This window comes from Oncorhynchus nerka, linkage group LG11, assembly GCF_034236695.1.
Source record: "Oncorhynchus nerka isolate Pitt River linkage group LG11, Oner_Uvic_2.0, whole genome shotgun sequence".
Taxonomy (NCBI): domain Eukaryota; kingdom Metazoa; phylum Chordata; class Actinopteri; order Salmoniformes; family Salmonidae; genus Oncorhynchus; species Oncorhynchus nerka.
In genome coordinates this window covers 68,699,841-68,718,798 of record NC_088406.1, presented here as the reverse complement: position 1 = coordinate 68,718,798, position 18,958 = coordinate 68,699,841, and the positions used below count along the sequence as shown (strand labels likewise).

Genomic DNA, 18,958 nt, shown 5'->3' with positions numbered 1-18,958 from the left:
AGAGTTCAGCAGATGGAACACCCCTTGGTACTGCTTTAGAGAGAATCTACTGTGGAAAGAGTATTCCTCCATGGGGCCTTGGTGTGTGTGTGTGTGTGTGGTGTGTGGGTGTGTGTGTGTGTGTGTGTGTGTGTGTGTGTGTGTTTCTCTGCAGTGCGGACAGGGACCCACACAGCTGGCTCAGTCACAGCTCTTTTCCTTTCTTCCCCCTCTCCTCCCCTTCTCTCATTCCTTTAAAAAAAAGTTTGTTTGTTTGCAGCGCTGGGGAGGGGAGAAAGAGAGGGAGAGAGAGGAACAGAGAGTATAATGTATTCTGTGTGACATTTGCATGTCTTTTTTTCCTCCTCTACTCATTTATTTATTTAACCTTTATTTAACTAGGCAGAGGGCTACTTCTGAAGTGTGGTTGGTATGAGGGCCACAGAGCAGTGGTTGGTTTGATGAGGGCCACAGAGCAGTTGTTGGTTTGAGGGCCACAGAGCAGTTGTTGGTATGAGGGCCACAGAGCAGTGGTTGGTTTGAGGGCCACAGAGCAGTGGTTGGTATGAGGGCCACAGAGCAGTGGTTGGTTTGAGGGCCACAGAGCAGTGGTTGGTTTGAGGGCCACAGAGCAGTGGTTGGTTTGAGGGCCACAGAGCAGTGGTTGGTTTGAGGGCCACAGAGCAGTGGTTGGTTTGAGGGCCACAGAGCAGTGGTTGGTTTGAACACCACTCTCACTGATTTGTCTCTCACTTAAGTCTGATTCTCACTAAAGTCTGAGACTGATTTGTCTCGCACTAAAGTGATACACACACACACACACACACACACACACACACACACACACACACACACACACACACACACAGCCTTCTCCTTGGGTCCCTCCACACTTATTAATTGCCTCCACTTTTCTTCATTGACCCATGCTGGCAGACACATAGACACACACAGGGTGTCTGTCTCAGCTGAGATAGAGGCCATGAGGAGCCACAGGGTGCAGATCATACCCATCATGCACCTGTGAACCTTCCCAGCATGCCCGCATAGAGCCAGGCACCAAGACTGTCAGGAAGAAACACTCCACTGAAGCCTGTAGACACACACAGACAATACACACAGAGCACACACATACACTACACATACACTGCAGGGACGGTGATTCACTCTTGTTATGCAATATACATCTCTGTCAGTCTATTACAACCTTTAACATCTCTGTCAGTCTATTACAACCTTTAACATCTCTGTCAGTCTGTTACAACCTTTAACATATCTGTCAGTCTACAACCTTTAACATCTCTGTCAGTCTATTACAACCTTTAACATCTCTGTCAGTCTATTACAACCTTTAACATCTCTATCAGCCTATTACAACCTTTAACATCTCTGTCAGTCTATTACAACCTTTAACATCTATGTCAGTCTATTACAACCTTTAACATCTCTGTCAGTCTGTTACAACCTTTAACATCTCTGTCAGTCTACAACCTTTAACATCTCTGTCAGTCTATTACAACCTTTAACATCTCTGTCAGTCTATTACAACCTTTAACATCTCTGTCAGTCTACAACCTTTAACATCTCTGTCAGTCTATTACAACCTTTAACATCTCTCTGTCTATTACAACCTTTAACATCTCTATCAGTCTATTACAACCTTTAACATCTCTCTCAGTCTATCACAACCTTTAACATCTCTATCGGTCTATTACAACCTTTGACATCTCTGTCGGTCTATTACAACCTTTAACATCGCTGTCAGTCTATTACAACCTTTAACATCTCTGTCAGTCTATTACAACCTTTAACATCTCTATCAGTCTATTACAACCTTTAACATCTCTGTCAGTCTATTACAACCTTTAACATCTCTGTCAGTCTATTACAACCTTTAACATCTCAGTCTATTACAACCTTTAACATCTCTGTCAGTCTATTACAACCTTTAACATCTATGTCAGTCTATTACAACCTTTAACATCTCTGTCAGTCTGTTACAACCTTTAACATCTCTGTCAGTCTACAACCTTTAACATCTCTGTCAGTCTATTACAACCTTTAACATCTCTGTCAGTCTACAACCTTTAACATCTCTGTCAGTCTACAACCTTTAACATCTCTGTCAGTCTATTACAACCTTTAACATCTCTCTGTCTATTACAACCTTTAACATCTCTATCAGTCTATTACAACCTTTAACATCTCTCTCAGTCTATCACAACCTTTAACATCTCTATCGGTCTATTACAACCTTTGACATCTCTGTCAGTCTATTACAACCTTTAACATCGCTGTCAGTCTATTACAACCTTTAACATCTCTGTCAGTCTATTACAACCTTTAACATCTCTATCAGTCTATTACAACCTTTAACATCTCTGTTAGTCTATTACAACCTTTAACATCTCTGTCAGTCTATTACAACCTTTAACATCTCTCTCAGTCTATTACAACCTTTAACATCTCTGTCAGTCTATTACAACCTTTAACATCTATGTCAGTCTATTACAACCTTTAACATCTCTGTCAGTCTACAACCTTTAACATCTCTTTCAGTCTCTCTCTATCATACTATATATTTCTGCTGGGTGTCTGTTTGTCAATCATATCCATCCTCCGTCTATATGCTGTCTATCTATTCCCCACCTCCCTCCCTCCCTCCCTCCATCGCTCCCTCTATCGCTCCCTCCCTCCCTCTCTCTGCGGCCTTGTCTTTACTTTCCTCTTAATTAAGAGTGATTGTTCAAGAGCATCAAGAGAGACATTGACCACAGGCGATACACACACACACTCACACGCGTAGATTCCTCTCACAATCGGCTGTCCTCATTATTAAAGTGGTTGGGGCTTTGAGTGTAATATGGGAGAAGAGGGGACATATCACCTGAGGCAAGGTACCAGCTACAGTTTTTAATGCCTGCTTTTGTAAAAAAAAAAAAAAAAAAAATGTCTCACACACACACCCTCTCACACACATGTATCCAGGTCCCAGTGGTGCAGGGGTAGGTTAATATCTCCCTATTTTATTAAAAGGCTGATACAGGGCTGAGCAGTATAGAACAGAGATAGAACTGATACAGGGCTGAGCAGTATAGAACAGAGATATAACTGATACAGGGCTGAGCAGTATAGAACAGAGATATAACTGATACAGGGCTGAGAAGTATAGAACAGAGATATAACTGATACAGGGCTGAGCAGTATAGAACAGAGATATAACTGATACAGGGCTGAGCAGTATAGAACAGAGATATAACTGATACAGGGCTGAGCAGTATAGAACAGAGATATAACTGATACAGGGCTGAGCAGTATAGAACAGAGATATAACTGATACAGGGCTGAGCAGTATAGAACAGAGATAGAACTGATACAGGGCTGAGCAGTATAGACAGAGATATAACTGATACAGGGCTGAGAAGTATAGAATGTTAGACAGTAGCCCGTCAATCAATCACATTAATTTCTAAGTCCCTTTTAACATCAGCAGTTGTCACTAAGTGCTTATACAGAAACCCAGTCTAACATCCCAGGTGGCACCTCACCAATAGAGAAATAAAAATGTCAGATGAATTAAAAGGAGCACACCTGTTTTTTCCCCATCCTGTCCTTTCCCCCTCTGACTGTAGGAGAGTTACATTTACATTTAAGTCATTTAGCAGACGCTCTTATCCAGAGCGACTTACAAATTGGTGCATTCACCTTATGACATCCAGTGGAACAGTAGTGCATCTAAATCTTTTAAGGGGGGGGGGGGGTGAGAGGGATTACAGTATGAGTTGTGTGGAGAGAGGAGGGCATGATGGGAACAGGAGCAAGAGAAAATAATTACATGACTTCAGGGACACTTAACACAGTATGGACTACACAGTGAGAACTCTCTGGAGTTAAAGTAGGGCATCGCAGGAGTGTGTGTGTGTGTGTGTGTGTGTGTGTGTGTGTGTGTGCGTGCGGAGGGAACTTGAACAAAGCACGCTGACAGGACACACACACTGTTAAAGAATGAACCTATTTGATATTTTCTGACTTTCTGCCATAGATGCACTGTGTTTATATCTCCCTGTTTGTGTTTATCCAGCTGCTATAAGATAGATGGATGGAGGGTGTAATTGCTGTAAAAAGACAGAAAGATATGAGATATGTATTGCTCTGGGTTCAGTGAATGGGGACCACTAAAGCCTTGATGGAACCATCTGTCACAACTAAGTGAGCTGTTATGTATTTACTGCCACACAGCCTACACACACACACACACACACACACACGCAGACACTTCCTCATCATCGCCTGTTATCCTGCCTGATGGTTATGTAGCCTGTTATGTCTCGATGACTATGAGAATACAGCTAACGTGGATATGGCCTGGCGCTGCCATCAAGTAGACAGCCGTGAAAGTCCTACTGTACATACGAGGCGACTATCTCGGTTTTTCAATCATGTAAGTTGAAAAAGCCGACCGGCAAGCGGTCCGGTAGTGTAGATGTGAAACACGGTAATACATTTCCATGTGAGACAGTTGTATAATGTAGTATGTCTTCATCATTCTGGTCTAGTTGTCTGGAGCAGCCGTGAGATAAAGCTCAGAAGGCCGTCAGCGTTTTGATTAAAGAATCCCGTCTCCGTCTTTCTGGCGACTCAGTTATTTCTTCAGACGCCTGCCTCTCCCTCCTCCCGGAAAATCGGAAATTGTCCTCCCCATTTTAGACGGTCTCCCCACAACAATCGCTGCAGGAAATTGGGCTTTAGGGCCGAGTTACAGAAGAGGGGGTATGCTCTTTCCGGTGTAATCTGCTAATAACAGCCTTAGAGACGTGTCCGTGGTCCTGATCTAAAGTAGTGCACTATAAATGACACTAGAATGCCATTTGGGGCGCACTCCAGGAGTGTTGTTGTTGTCTCTGCAGTGTTGTTGTCTCTACAGTGTTGTTGTCTCTGTAGTGGTGTTGTCTCTGCAGTGTTGTTGTCTCTGTAGTGGTGTTGTATCTGCAGTGTTGTTGTCTCTGCAGTGTTGTTGTCTCTGCAGTGTTGTTGTCTCTGTAGTGTTGTTGTCTCTGCAGTGTTGTTGTCTCTGCAGTGTTGTTGTCTCTGCAGTGTTGTTGTCTCTGTAGTGGTGTTGTCTCTGTAGTGGTGTTGTCTCTGTAGTGGTGTTGTCTCTGCAGTGTTGTTGTCTCTGCAGTGTTGTTGTCTCTGCAGTGTTGTTGTCTCTGCAGTGTTGTTGTCTCTGTAGTGGTGTTGTCTCTGCAGTGTTGTTGTCTCTGCAGTGTTGTTGTCTCTGCAGTGTTGTTGCCTCTGCAGTGTTGTTGCCTCTGCAGTGTTGTTGTCTCTGCATTGTGCAGCCATTGCTACTCTGTATCTGTGATGAAGGCATTGTGTGTGGAGTCAGAGAAAAAGAACATGCTATCATTACCTTTCAAACCAAGATGGTGTGTGTGTGTGTGTGTGTGTGTGTGTGTGTGTGTGTGTGTGTGTGTGTGTGAGACGCACTTAACACATTCTTGGAAACCAGTTGGCGTTGTATGAATGTGTCAGTGTATTTCTGTATGTGTGTGGTGTCTAGGAAGAGGGTGATTGTGGTCAGTTGGAAATGTGTGATAACCATGACTAGCTAGTTGGTTGAAATGGCCACGGTCTCCAAGTTATGTATGTCAGAGGAACATGCACAATCTAGTGAATACAGACGCAATAATGCCAAGGTTATTGACTGACAGACCAAGTGTCAGAATGTCCCATTAGCACTTTCTATGTCAGTATGATTTCTACTAGCAAAATCTGTATGTTCTGTTGCCATAGTTTCATTTTGTGTTGTTTGTTTGTTTATTTTTGTTTATGGGTGGTTTAATTCTTTTCTTTAGGTTCTCCCATGCCATCCTCTCTACCCAGCCCATCAGTTACTGACCATTCACACTCGCAACCACCATCACCCAATCTCCATGACAACCAGAGCTCGCTGCTAAGTAGCGCCAGCGCCCATCCGGCGGTCCATGAGTCGGACGAGGACGAGGAAGAGTACACAGCCACGCTGTACTTACCTGTAACGCAGGTCACAGCTCACAGCCACCACGGCCTCGACTGTAATGGTAAGGCACAACGTCCCTACAATGTTCCCACAACCTTCTCTCCCTTGACTGCACAACGTTCCCACAACCTTCTCTCCCTTGACTGCACAACGTTCCCACAACCTTCTCTCTTTTTAGTATATAATGTTCTCAAATTGTCCTGTAATGGTAAGGCACAAGGTCCCTACGATGTTCTCACAACGTTCTCTATCTGCGCTCTATACCATTCCCAATGTGCACAACATCCTCACAATGTTCCCTCTCTTTACTGCACAACATTCCCACAACGTTCCCTCTCTTTACTGCACAACGTTCCCTCTCTTTACTGCACAACATTCCCACAACGTTCCCTCTCTTTACTGCACAACGTTCCCTATTTACTGCACAACGTTCCCTCTCTTTACTGCACAACATTCCCACAACGTTCCCTCTCTTTACTGCACAACGTTCCCTCTCTTTACTGCACAACGTTCCCTCTCTTTACTGCACAACGTTCCCTCTCTTTACTGCACAACGTTCCCTCTCTTTACTGTATAATGTTCTCACAACATCTTGTAATTGTTGCGACGTTCTCTCTATCTACTATCACAACATTTACTATCTTTACTGACAACAGAACGTTTCATTATTCACAATGTGTGCTAATGAAAATTCCCAGATCTTCCAGATTTTTCTAGTTAGTCTGATTGATAGCCAGACAGACTCTTATAGAGAAGTTTAATACACTGCTCAAAAAAATAAAGGGAACACTTAAACAACACAATGTAACTCCAAGTCAATCACACTTCTGTGAAATCAAACTGTCCACTTAGGAAGCAACACTGATTGACAATAAATTTCACATGCTGTTGTGCAAATGGAATAGACAACAGGTGGAAATTATAGGCAATTAGCAAGACACCCCCAATAAAGGAGTGGTTCTGCAGGTGGTGACCACAGACCACTTCTCAGTTCCTATGCTTCCTGGCTGATGTTTAGGTCACTTTTGATGCTGGCGGTGCTTTCACTCTAGTGGTAGCATGAGACGGAGTCTACAACCCACACAAGTGACTCAGGTAGTGCAGCTCATCCAGGATGGCACATCAATGCGAGCTGTGGCAAGAAGGTTTGCTGTGTCTGTCAGTGTAGTGTCCAGAGCATGGAGCCGCTACCAGGAGACAGGCCAGTACATCAGGAAACGTGGAGGAGGCCGTAGGAGGGCAACAACCCAGCAGCAGGACCGCTACCTCCGCATTTGTTTAAGGAGGAGCAGGAGGAGCACTGCCAGAGCCCTGCAAAATGACCTCCAGCAGGCCACAAATGTGCATGTGTCTACTCAAACAGTCAGAAACAGACTCCATGAGGGTGGTATGAGGGCCCGACGTCCACAGGTGGGGGTTGTGCTTACAACCCAACACCCTGCAGGACGTTTGGCATTTGCCAGAGAACATCAAGATTGGCAAATTCTCCACTGGCGCCCTGTGCTCTTCACAGATGAAAGCAGGTTCACACTGAGCACATGTGACAGACGTGACAGAGTCTGGAGACGCCGTGGAGAACGGTCTGCTGCCTGCAACATCCTCCAGCCTGACCGGTTTGGCGGTGGGTCAGTCATGGTGTGGGGTGGCATTTCTTTGGGGGGCTGCACAGCTCTCCATGTGCTCGCCAGAGGTAGCCTGACTGCCATTAGGTACCGAGATGAGATCCTCAGACCCCTTGTGAGACCATATGCTGGTGCGGCCCTGGGTTCCTCCTAATGCAAGACAATGCTAGACCTCATGTGGCTGGAGTGTGTCAGCAGTTCCTGCAAGAGGAAGGCATTGATGCTATGGACTGGCCCGCCCATTCCCCAGACCTGAATCCAATTGAGCACATCTGGGACATCATGTCTTGCTCCATTGCACCACAGACTGTCCAGGAGTTGGCTGATGCTTTAGTCCAGGTCTGGGAGGAGATTCCTCAGGAGACCATCCGCCACCTCATCAGGAGCATGCCCAGGCGTTGTAGGGAGGTCATACAGGCACGTGGAGGCCACACACACTACTGAGCCTCATTTTGACTTGTTTTAAGGACATTACATCAAAGTTGGATCAGCCTGTAGTGTGGTTTTCCACTTTCATTTTGAGTGTGATTCCAAATCCAGACCTCCATGGGTTGATAAATTTGATTTCCATTGATCATTTTTGTGTGATTTTGTTGTCAGCACATTCAACTATGTAAAGAAAAAAGTATTTAATAAGAATATTTCATTAATTCAGATCTAGGATGTGTTATTTTAGTGTTCCCTTTATTTTTTTGAGCAGTGTATATTTAGTTTTCCCATTCTAGCTAGTCTATATGTCCTCTCTCCCTGTCATGCGGTTGAAACCTCTGTCTGAACTGTGTGTCTGTTGTTTTAGCATTTCTGTCTGTTATGACCATTGTTTGACATGTGGTGTAGATTTAGTCTGGTAATGGCTGACCCAATGTAGTTGGGGTTAAAGTTGAAATGAAGGTTTAAGTGCATCTCAAGTACACAGAGATGACTAGTTTCTCCTAATGTGATGTTAGAGCCATTCAGAGCAGAGGTCAGTGGCCAGACTGGATAGGAGACGGGAGACTCTGTTAATCGGCCCGTTTGCTGTGACTGTATCTCGTTGTCATAGAGACAGGACGAGACCATGACGAGGCACTTCTCACCCCAACATGGCCCAGTTTCGGCCTGCCTCTCTTGCTCCCGCTGTCTGAGAGAAAGACTCACGCACATGCACACGCAGACGCACACGAACAAGCACAGACACTCACAGACAGACAGACACTCATCCACCCACCCTCACTCCCAGTACCCCTGCCTCCAGTCATTCAATGCTGTTTGGCCTTCACATCCCAAAATGAATCACGGCTTCACTGTGTTCCCAGTCTGACTGCATTAGTGTCAGGGAGACGGAAGGAAGGAGAGGAGAGGTCCTAACCTGTAGTGGCTGTCACTACCAGACATCTGCACTGTGAATCTAGAGGAGACTGGACAGAGAATAGAGAGAGACGCTGGGTTTTTGAAGAGTGCTCAAGTAAAGCTGTTTATACACATATGAATGTACTTAATTAAACCGTTAGAAAACGGTTTTGTTTATAAGCCATTTATAGGCAGAACTTCAAATATCTTTGAACATATTTATCTGTAGAAGATTCCATTTTGGAATGTTTGTGTTGAAGACTCCATTTTGTCATGTTTATCTGTAGAAGATTCCATTTTGGCATGTTTATCTGTAGAAGATTCAATTTTGGCATGTTTATCTGTAGAAGATTCAATTTTGGCATGTTTATCTGTAGAAGATTCCATTTTGTCATGTTTATCTGTAGAAGATTCCATTTTGGCATGTTTATCTGTAGAAGATTCCATTTTGGCATGTTGATCTGTAGAAGATTCCATGTTGTCATGTTTATCTGTAGAAGATTCAATTTTGGCATGTTTATCTGTAGAAGATTCCATTTTGGCATGTTTATCTGTAGAAGATTCAATTTTGTCATGTTGATCTGTAGAAGATTCAATTTTGGAATGTTTATCTGTAGAAGATTCCATTTTGGCATGTTTATCTGTAGAAGATTCCATGTTGTCATGTTTATCTGTAGAAGATTCAATTTTGGCATGTTTATCTGTAGAAGATTCAATTTTGTCATGTTTATCTGTAGAAGATTCCATTTTGGCATGTTTATCTGTAGAAGATTCCATGTTGTCATGTTTATCTGTAGAAGAGTCCATTTTGGCATGTTTATCTGTAGAAGAGTCCATTTTGTCATGTTCATCTGATCTAGTCATGTTCTCATACGTCTTTACTTAACGTTTTGTCTTTGATGGCTCAATTTATTGACTTAAGCTATCATCATAATCCCCAACAGACAGCTATCCAACACACACACACACACACACACACACACAAAAGCTAACCACACCGTCCACCATCCCCTCTAAATTTATCCTATGTTTATTACCGACAGAGGAAACTTCATTTCCACACTATATACACAGCCATATCCACGGCCTTCATGACCGTTAAAATCTAATCAGAGCCAGTCGAACATAAGGAAGTGAGATCTTCTATGATCCATGTCCCCTCAGAGCTTCTCCTCTCCCCTCTCGGACCTTTCATATAGAGTGGTTTAACCATCTGATAGTCATCTGGACCTACAGCAGAGTAGCAGAGCAGTCTAGACCCCAACACACACACACAATACTTCCAACCCCAGACGCCCAAGCCTTCAGAAGACAACCAGAGACGCCATCCCTGTTCCCCATTGACAGCTAGAGACTGACTGAAAGGCTGAAAGTAAAGCTTCATGAGGGAAAAAAAGACTGTCGCCACTTTACGTTTTTTAAGTAGGCAATTTTCGTAGGCGCGCGCCTCAATCGATGTCTAAACGGAAGACGTTTTAACGAGACACCATACCTGGGGGGAGAAAGACGCCGTGAGGACTTTTAGCTCTGGGAGCCATCGTCGACAGGAATAATGAGAGAGAGAGTGGGGAAGATAAAGATGGAGACAGAGAGAGATTAAGAGAGAGAGGAAGAGAGACACAGAGAGAGAGTCAGAGAGTTGGTTCCAGTGTCTTCATGTCAATCTTCCATAACCATCTCCTCTTCTCAGTGACTGGGATCACTTAGTAAAGCAAACAGGCTCGCCGGCGCCCAGGTCCAGTCCACTCTGCTCCTCCTCTGAGACCTGTCCTGAAACTGGATGAGCGGAGAGAGGGAGAGAGGGAGGAATGGAATGAGAGGGGGAGAGGAAATTATAGAGAGACAAAGGCAGAGAGAGATAGGGTCAGCTTGGAAGACTACAGTCTCCAGCCACCTATACTAAATACTTGGTGGGCCAGAAAAGGAGAGATGAAGGGTTTGCAGGGAGAGAAATGGTCAGTCTACAGTCTCAGGCCTCTCACACCGAGAGAAAGGGTCAGTCTACATTCTCAGGCCTCTCACACAGAGAGAAAGGGTCAGTCTACAGTCTCAGGCCTCTCACACAGAGAGAAAGGGTCAGTCTACAGTCTCAGGCCTCTCACACAGAGAGAAAGGGTCAGTCTACAGTCTCAGGCCTCTCACACAGAGAGAAAGGGTCAGTCTACAGTCTCAGGCCTCTCACACAGAGAGAAAGGGTCAGTCTACAGTCTCAGTCCTCTCATACAGAGAGAAAGGGCCAGTCTACAGTCTCAGGCCTCTCATACAAAGAGAAAGGGCCAGTCTACAGTCTCAGGCCTCTCATACAGAGAGAAATGGTCAGTCTACAGTCTCAGTCCTCTTATACATCGACTGAAAAAACTAGGCCAAGCTATCTTTTGCACTAAAAAATGTGCTCCTTTCACTGTAAGTGCCCGAAGAATAGATGCTATTTGAGAAACTATTGAGACAAAGCCATTGACAGATGGGCTTGAATAGAAGCACGGGCAGGACAATCAGAGAGAATGGACAGAATGCTGGAGACTCAGAGCCAGCAAAGGGTGAAGAACTACTACGAAAACAGAAAAACAGAGAGCTCTGTGCACAGAAGTACTCAGTGTGAATGAATAGAGAGAGAAAGGGAGCGAGAGACCGAGAGAGAGGGAAGGAGGGAGTTGAGAGAGGGTCAGCGTGAAGACTCCAGTCTTCCATACTGAAGAGAAAAGGAGAAAGAATGGATGAAACAGGGAGGAGGCTTGTGGGGGACTGGAGAGGAGGGCTGTTTGTGCTAATGGGCAGCCGGAAGGTCACAGTGGGTGACCCATTTACACAGGCCCCAGGTCTCTCCCTCTCCTTCACACCGCTAGCCTCAGTCTTATACAGCACCACAACAACCCTCAAGTGTTCTCGTCTGTGAAGCTGAAGAGGAGAGAATAACTACTTTTCTGGTGCTTTTCCATCTAGACTTACCCTCACACCAGGGTTTTATGTCATCATCATTACTCATTGTGTATTTATTATTACTTGTATTATTACGTGTTTACTTTTCTATTATTTTTTTATTTTATTTCTCTGCATTGTTGAGAAGGGCCTGTAAGTGAGCATTTCACTGTTAGTCTACACCTGTTGTTTACGAAGCATGTGATTATTCTTTTGTCTGGGTTTGCCCTCCTCTGACATGGACCTTATTCAATGACGCACTAAAGGGCTCAGTGGAGATCACCAGTCCACGCACCAGTCAACGCCTCCTGCAACAGACCGGTACAGGCCCTGACCTTCCCTTCCTTTCTATCTCTCTCTCTCTCTCTCTCTCTCTCTGTCTCTCTCTGTGTGTCTCTGTCTCTCTCTCTCTCTCTCTAGCTCTCTCTCTCTCTCTCTAGCTCTCTCCCTTCCCTTCCTCTCTCTCTCTAGCTCTCTCTCTCCCTTCCTCTCTCTCTCTCTCTCTCTCTCTCTAGCTCTCTCTCTCTCTCTCTCTAGCTCTCTCTCTCTCTCTAACTCTCTCTCTCTCTCTCTAGCTCTCTCTCTCTCTCTAGCTCTTTCTCTCTAGCTCTCTCTCTCTCTCTAGCTCTCTCTCTCTCTCTCTCTAGCTCTCTCTCTCTCTAGCTCTCTCTCTCTCCCCCAATCCGTCCCTCCTTCACTGTTGATCGCCATTGTCAGATGTCCCTCTCCCTCTCTCTCTCCCTATTTCCCCTTCACTGTTGATGGCTATTGTCAGATGCAGTAGGCATGAAAGTAGCAATTTTACAGCCCAGGATTTCCAATAACATTTACTGGAGGCCCCCAGAACTAACACACGCGTGGCTGACTGGCTCTGCACCGTCCCACAGAAGACGCTACAGCCTGTCTTGTCTGTCTTTCCTATTCCCTCTCTTTCTGTCCATCTCGGTCTCTCTCTCCTTGTCCGATGACTCTCGCTCTGTCCTTCTCTCACTCTTTCTCTCTTTTTCTTTCTTTCTTTCTTTCTTTCTTTCTCTTCTCTCTCTCTCTCTCGCTCTCTCTTTATCGGCCTCGCTCTCTCCGTCTTGTGTTAGGAGTGTCAGTCACTCGGAAGATAGTCGAAATAGATTCCTCTCTCGCCTCTCTCCTCTTGTCTCGGTACGGGGTGTGTAAGGGCAAGGGTGTCTGCTTCAGTGCCTTCTGTAAAGTCAAAAGCCGATAGTAATGAAAAACACGCCGCGGTGTCTGTCTGTCTGCCTGTCTGTCTGCCCGTCTGCCTGGCTGCCTTCCCCAAGTCAAAGGACCCCTCCGTGTGAAATGGCACACAGAGTAGAAGGTCAAACATTGACTGTGCAGGCTCAGGATGTCACCCATGTCACAAAGATAGATGCCACCGTCCCACAATACCTGAGGAGAAATGCATCGTGTGTGTGCGTGTGTACATGAATATAAGGTTTCTTACATTCATGATGATTCTGTGTTACAACCTTTCCACGGTTGCTCTGTTTATACACGTCAGCCCCTATGATTCGTTTGTTTGTGGGAGTTTTCAGTGTCAGTAGCTTCAAGTGGAGATCTGTGCATGTTTCCTTGTAAACATTTTACAATCATGTCCCTTTTGTTTGGACCTGGCAGAGCTGTAACAGTCATGGAAGCCTCCACCCACACACACACACACACACACACACACACACACACACACTCTCCCCCTTCCCTGCACAGTGTGAATGTAAATGCAAATGGACGGTCAAACAGAGCTGTGCCCAACAACACTACACTGTCTACTGGGCTCCACTTCAGTGGGTCCTCGTCCTGTGATGTTAGCTCTCCGTGCTGGATGCCTGTGTAAAATGTGATATGTGCGCTTCCGCTAAATCTCTATCCTCGCTGTGGCATGTGCCCGCCCGGCGCTCGTGAGAAATGCAGTACTCTGAGATCGTCTCACCGTGGTTTTTATAGGTAGTCTCAGCATGCTAGCAGATACACATAGACTTCCAGTCATTGCACTAATGCTAGTTAGCATTGACTCGTGAAACTACCTCTAACTTCCTTTATACTGGACACAGAGACATAAAAATGGTATCAACAAGTTCATCTGACTCTGGGGATGTAGATCAAGTGTCCCTTTAATCTACCAGGAGTAACCATGGCAATCTGCTTGTACGAACCAGGAATATCGTTTGTTTGTTTGGGCATAGTGACGTCAACAGTGAATATCATTGAATGGAATCCCATTTCATGGTGTGTCTTCATAGCTGAGGTTATTTGGAATCCCGCTCTCATGACTTATATGTCCAAATGTCACCCTTTGACCTCGAGGATGTCCTCTCGGTCTAATGGTTGAGACCCAAACCCCTCCGGTTATGCCTACTTCTTCTCTGTCAGTGGGTAAACCAGGCTATTACACGGCGATCGAGTCTTACACTGTATAAACGTTACATCAACGCACAACGCAATTACCACAGAACAAGATATTTCATTTTCCCAGTGACATTGCACTTAATCATTCCGCCATACATCTGACTGGAAGGTACAACCTCACACTTAAAAGCCTCAACTCTCCCTTCCAACATGTTATGTCCGGGAAATTCGTCATTTAAGAAAGATGACTCTCCTTCACTTGCCCCCCCTTTAAAGAAATTACACAGTTTCTCTTTACCCTCCATCTCTCCATCCCTCCAGTAGATAGATCAGTCACCCAGGCAGGATTAATGATGAAATGTGATTCCCAAATGGCAACCTATGTAGTGCACTACTTCTGACCAGGGCCCATAAGGCTCCGGTCAAAAGTAGTGCACTATATAGGGAATAGGGTGTGCCATTTGTGACGCAGCCTCAGTCTTGCTCATCTTAACATCTGAGATGGCCGTTTAGTAACCGCTCATGTCTTACTTCTCATGTCTCACGTCTCGCGTCTCCCTTCCACCGTTTGAGAAATGACATTTCTTCTACCGTAAGTATTTCATCTCCTTCTTCTTCTCCTCTTCTCTCCCTCTACGGGGTTCCACAAGCATTAGCGCTCCATTGATCCCACTCTAATGATTTCCCCTCTGAGTTGGTCAATATTTAAGCAGCACTTTGTACCCAGAGTAAAATCATAGACACCTGGGCTGATAAATGTCATAACCCGTTGATATTTATCTTTCATAAATAGCAGCGCGATGCGACCGGGCGGCGTGTTTGAAGAGCCGGAGGGCTGGAGACGGAGTCAGATATGAGATATGACCAGATTATTCCTTTCATCTGGTCAGGGTGGAATGACAGCAGGGGAGACTACAGGGATAAAGGCTGTGTCCGGTGGGAGAGGCCTATGGGGCCGTGAGTTTTGTTCTGGTCTGGAAAGCCTCCTGGCCCAATACCATACTACTGTTAGATGGATAGTTTAATGTTGTGTGGGATTGGTAAGCCTTTGATTCTTGTAACTGGGCCAAATCTTGCCTAACTAACCTAGTTTCACCTAGTCATGTCCTGATATCCGCCTGCCTCTGGGAATATGTGTGTGTGTGTGTGTGTGTGTGTGTGTGTGTGTGTGTGTGTGTGTGTGTGTGTGTGTGTGTGTGTGTGTTGCCTGTGAGGGTACTGAAGGGTACACAGGCTGTGTGGAAATTGAAAGGAACAACACCAGATTGACCTTGACTGGCCTTCTCTTGGAGAAATGACGAGCAAACACTCCCTCTTACCGACACACACCTGTCATCCTCCACCCCACACAAAGCCTTCCTCTGCTCTCTACAAAATAAGCTTTGTTCTCCATTTGGTGTGGGTCGGCGGGCAGAGAGGACGCTTCGTCTTGTCGACGCCCAACAAAGAGCTCTCCGCCTGGGTGACAGTCACTAAAGGTTAGACCTGTTGTCTGGAGGAGATGGAAGTGAAATTAGCTTCACGCACCACAACGCAGGCCCAAGGACCCGCTCACGCCTGCTTCTGGTTACAGCCAACCACAGGCTGCTGTGTGGTCCGTCTCCAACCCCTTGCGTTCTTCGTCTCTCTTCTCCTTTCTCTCCATTTTCTCTCTTGGTCGCATACTTGTATATCACCCACCTCACCTTCTCTCACGCTCAAAAACTCTCTCCCTTTCTCATGCTCACTCAAAATCTCTCCATCGCTCTCTCCATCCCTCCCTCTCATCGCCCTCTTCGCCACCTAACCCCACAGCCGGCGCCTTGGCGCGGACAACAAAGCTTGCGGCAATGCATGATGGGATTGGGATGACAGTGTGAAAGCTTTCCAAGAGGAGCCGTGGACAGGACCCAATGATGGGATCACTCGGGGTCTGGTCTGGCCAGGGCAATCTGGTCTGTGTTTAATGTCTCTCTCCCTCCCTCTTTCTCTCTCTCTCGCTCTCCATCCATCCATCTGTCCAGCTAGCCAACCAGCCAGCTAAACAATGACCAGATTTCTTGTTCATGTCCACTCTAGAATCCCCCATTCAGACTGATTGTTCTCACTTACATTTAGTTGGCTGAATATTACAATAACACTGTTTCTGAAGAACAACATTCATTCAGAAAAATAAATGCATAGAAAGTCATACTGTGTATAATCCTGACTCCGAGATAACAGCCTGTAAGTGATGTTCTTCAGAGTCTGGACCAGTGAAGTGATGTTCTTTAGAGTCTGGACCAGTGAAGTGATGTTCTTCAGAGTCTGGACCAGTGAAGTGATGTTCTTCTGAGTCTGGACCAGTGAATTGATATTCTTCAGAGTCTGGGCCAGTGAATTGATGTTCTTCAGAGTCTGATGTTCTTCAGAGTCTGGACCAGTGAGGTGATGTTCTTCAGAGTCTGGGCCAGTGAATTGATGTTCTTCAGAGTCTGGACCAGTGAATTGATGTTCTTCAGAGTCTGGACCAGTGAAGTGATGTTCTTCTGAGTCTGGACCAGTGAAGTGATGTTCTTCTGAGTCTGGACCAGTGAATTGATATTCTTCAGAGTCTGGGCCAGTGAATTGATGTTCTTCAGAGTCTGATGTTCTTCAGAGTCTGGACCAGTGAGGTGATGTTCTTCAGAGTCTGGGCCAGTGAATTGATGTTCTTCAGAGTCTGGACCAGTGAATTGATATTCTTCAGAGTCTGGGCCAGTGAATTGATGTTCTTCAGAGTCTGATGTTCTTCAGAGTCTGGACCAGTGAAGTGATGTTCTTCAGAGTCTGGGCCAGTGAATTGATGTTCTTCAGAGTCTGGACCAGTGAATTGATATTCTTCAGAGTCTGGACCAGTGAATTGATATTCTTCAGAGTCTGGACCAGTGAATTGATGTTCTTCAGAGTCTGGACCAGTGAAGTGATGTTCTTCTGAGTCTGGACCAGTGAAGTGATGTTCTTCTGAGTCTGGACCAGTGAATTGATATTCTTCAGAGTCTGGGCCAGTGAATTGATGTTCTTCAGAGTCTGATGTTCTTCAGAGTCTGGACCAGTGAGGTGATGTTCTTCAGAGTCTGGGCCAGTGAATTGATGTTCTTCAGAGTCTGGACCAGTGAATTGATATTATTCAGAGTCTGGGCCAGTGAATTGATGTTCTTCAGAGTCTGATGTTCTTCAGAGTCTGGACCAGTGAAGTGATGTTCTTCAGAGTCTGGGCCAGTGAATTGATGTTCTTCAGAGTCTGGACCAGTGAATTGATATTCTTCAGAGTCTGGACCAGTGAATTGATGTTCTTCAGAGTCTGGGCCAGTGAATTGATGTTCTTCAGAGTCTGGACCAGTGAATTGATGTTCTTCAGAGTCTGGACCAGTGAATTGATGTTCTTTAGAGTCTGAACCAGTTAAGTGCCATTGGACACACTGACACCTGACATCGACCAAATGAGGCATGTCTTGTAATTGAACGGCAGGATGAATTGAAAAGTCAATAATGCATATTACTCTATTGAAACACAAAGAAAGGGAACCAGTTGTATCTATTCTCCATCAATCGATGCACTTTCATGGTGATGTCGTTATTTGTTTGCATGTCACGTCCTTATTGAAGATATCAGAAGAGACATGGTGCATCTCACTAGTAGGTCTCTCTGTATTGATGGTCCGTCAGATATATATCTCCCCCTCTCACTCTGTCCCTCTGTTTTCAGTTCCACCCCAACTCCATGCTCTCTCACTCTCTCTCGCTCTCTCTCGCTCTCTCTTCCTCTATATATCTCTCTCTCTCGCTCTTCAATCCTACTGTTGATAAAGAGAGCGGTAGAAGTATCACAAGGTGAAACATGACAGCTCGCTGGCGTTGTTGACAAATAACCTTTCCCGAAAATGCTCGTCAAAGCCTCAGAATGACGGCCCGTCGCTTTCAACGACTCGCCGCCTGTTTGAAATGTCAATTTATCATCTCGACTCGACGTCAGGCGCCGCACGCTTGACGTTCGCCAGGGATATTGGGTAAAGGATCGAGGAGGGAGATGCCAGTTATCATAAAGGCAGAAGTGAATACACACACACACAGACTGACGGACAGATTTCCCGGTCTGATTTCTTCATTTAAAGAAGTGATGCTTTTATAAATGCCACCTGAGAGGGCTTTGAGTGGGAAGTAAACATTTTGGTACCAAACTCATTTTGGAGCATGGCTTTATCCAGCTTCTCAATGTGGAAGAACTGTTTAATATGCCTGATGCTTGACAGAGACTCTGTCTGTGTGTGTGTGTGTGTGTGTGTGTGTGTGTGTGTGTGTGTGTGTGTGTGTGTGTGTGTGTGTGTGTGTGTGTGTGTGTGTGTGTGTGTGTGTGTGTGTGTGTGTGTGTGTGTGTGTGTGTGTGTGTGTGTGTGTGTGTGTGTGCGTGTGTGTGTGTGTGCGTGCGTGCGTGCGTGCGCCCATAATCCTGTCTGTTTCAGATGACCATGACTACGTGGTGATTGGAATGGGACAGTGTTTATCAGCCAGACAGAGGACATATGGTAGCTGTTGTTGCAGAGAGGGGGAATGCGTGTAAACACTGCGCAGCTCTTTGGGATTTTTGTTTTGGTTCAGCGGTGCGGAGACTGATGTCTTCCATATGACACACTGAGGGACTGCGATCCCACTATCTTATGATACTCTGTTGTGTGTGTGCATGCGTGCGTGCGTGTGACCTAGGATTTAGTTCCCTAAATCTACCAGCATTGAGTGA

The 18,958-nt window shown here is 45.5% G+C and overlaps 1 protein-coding gene across 3 annotated transcripts in view; it reads left to right on the top strand.

The window, feature by feature from the left end:
• The window catches only part of LOC115137566 (teneurin-3-like), a 383,150-nt gene that overhangs the window by 216,768 nt on the left and 147,424 nt on the right, over nucleotides 1–18,958 (top strand). For all 3 annotated transcript variants that reach the window (XM_065024893.1, XM_065024894.1, XM_065024895.1), the window contains one exon: nucleotides 5,835–6,059. In XM_065024893.1, the coding sequence (XP_064880965.1) occupies nucleotides 5,835–6,059 (225 nt within the window). The remainder of the gene's footprint in view (nucleotides 1–5,834; nucleotides 6,060–18,958) is intronic.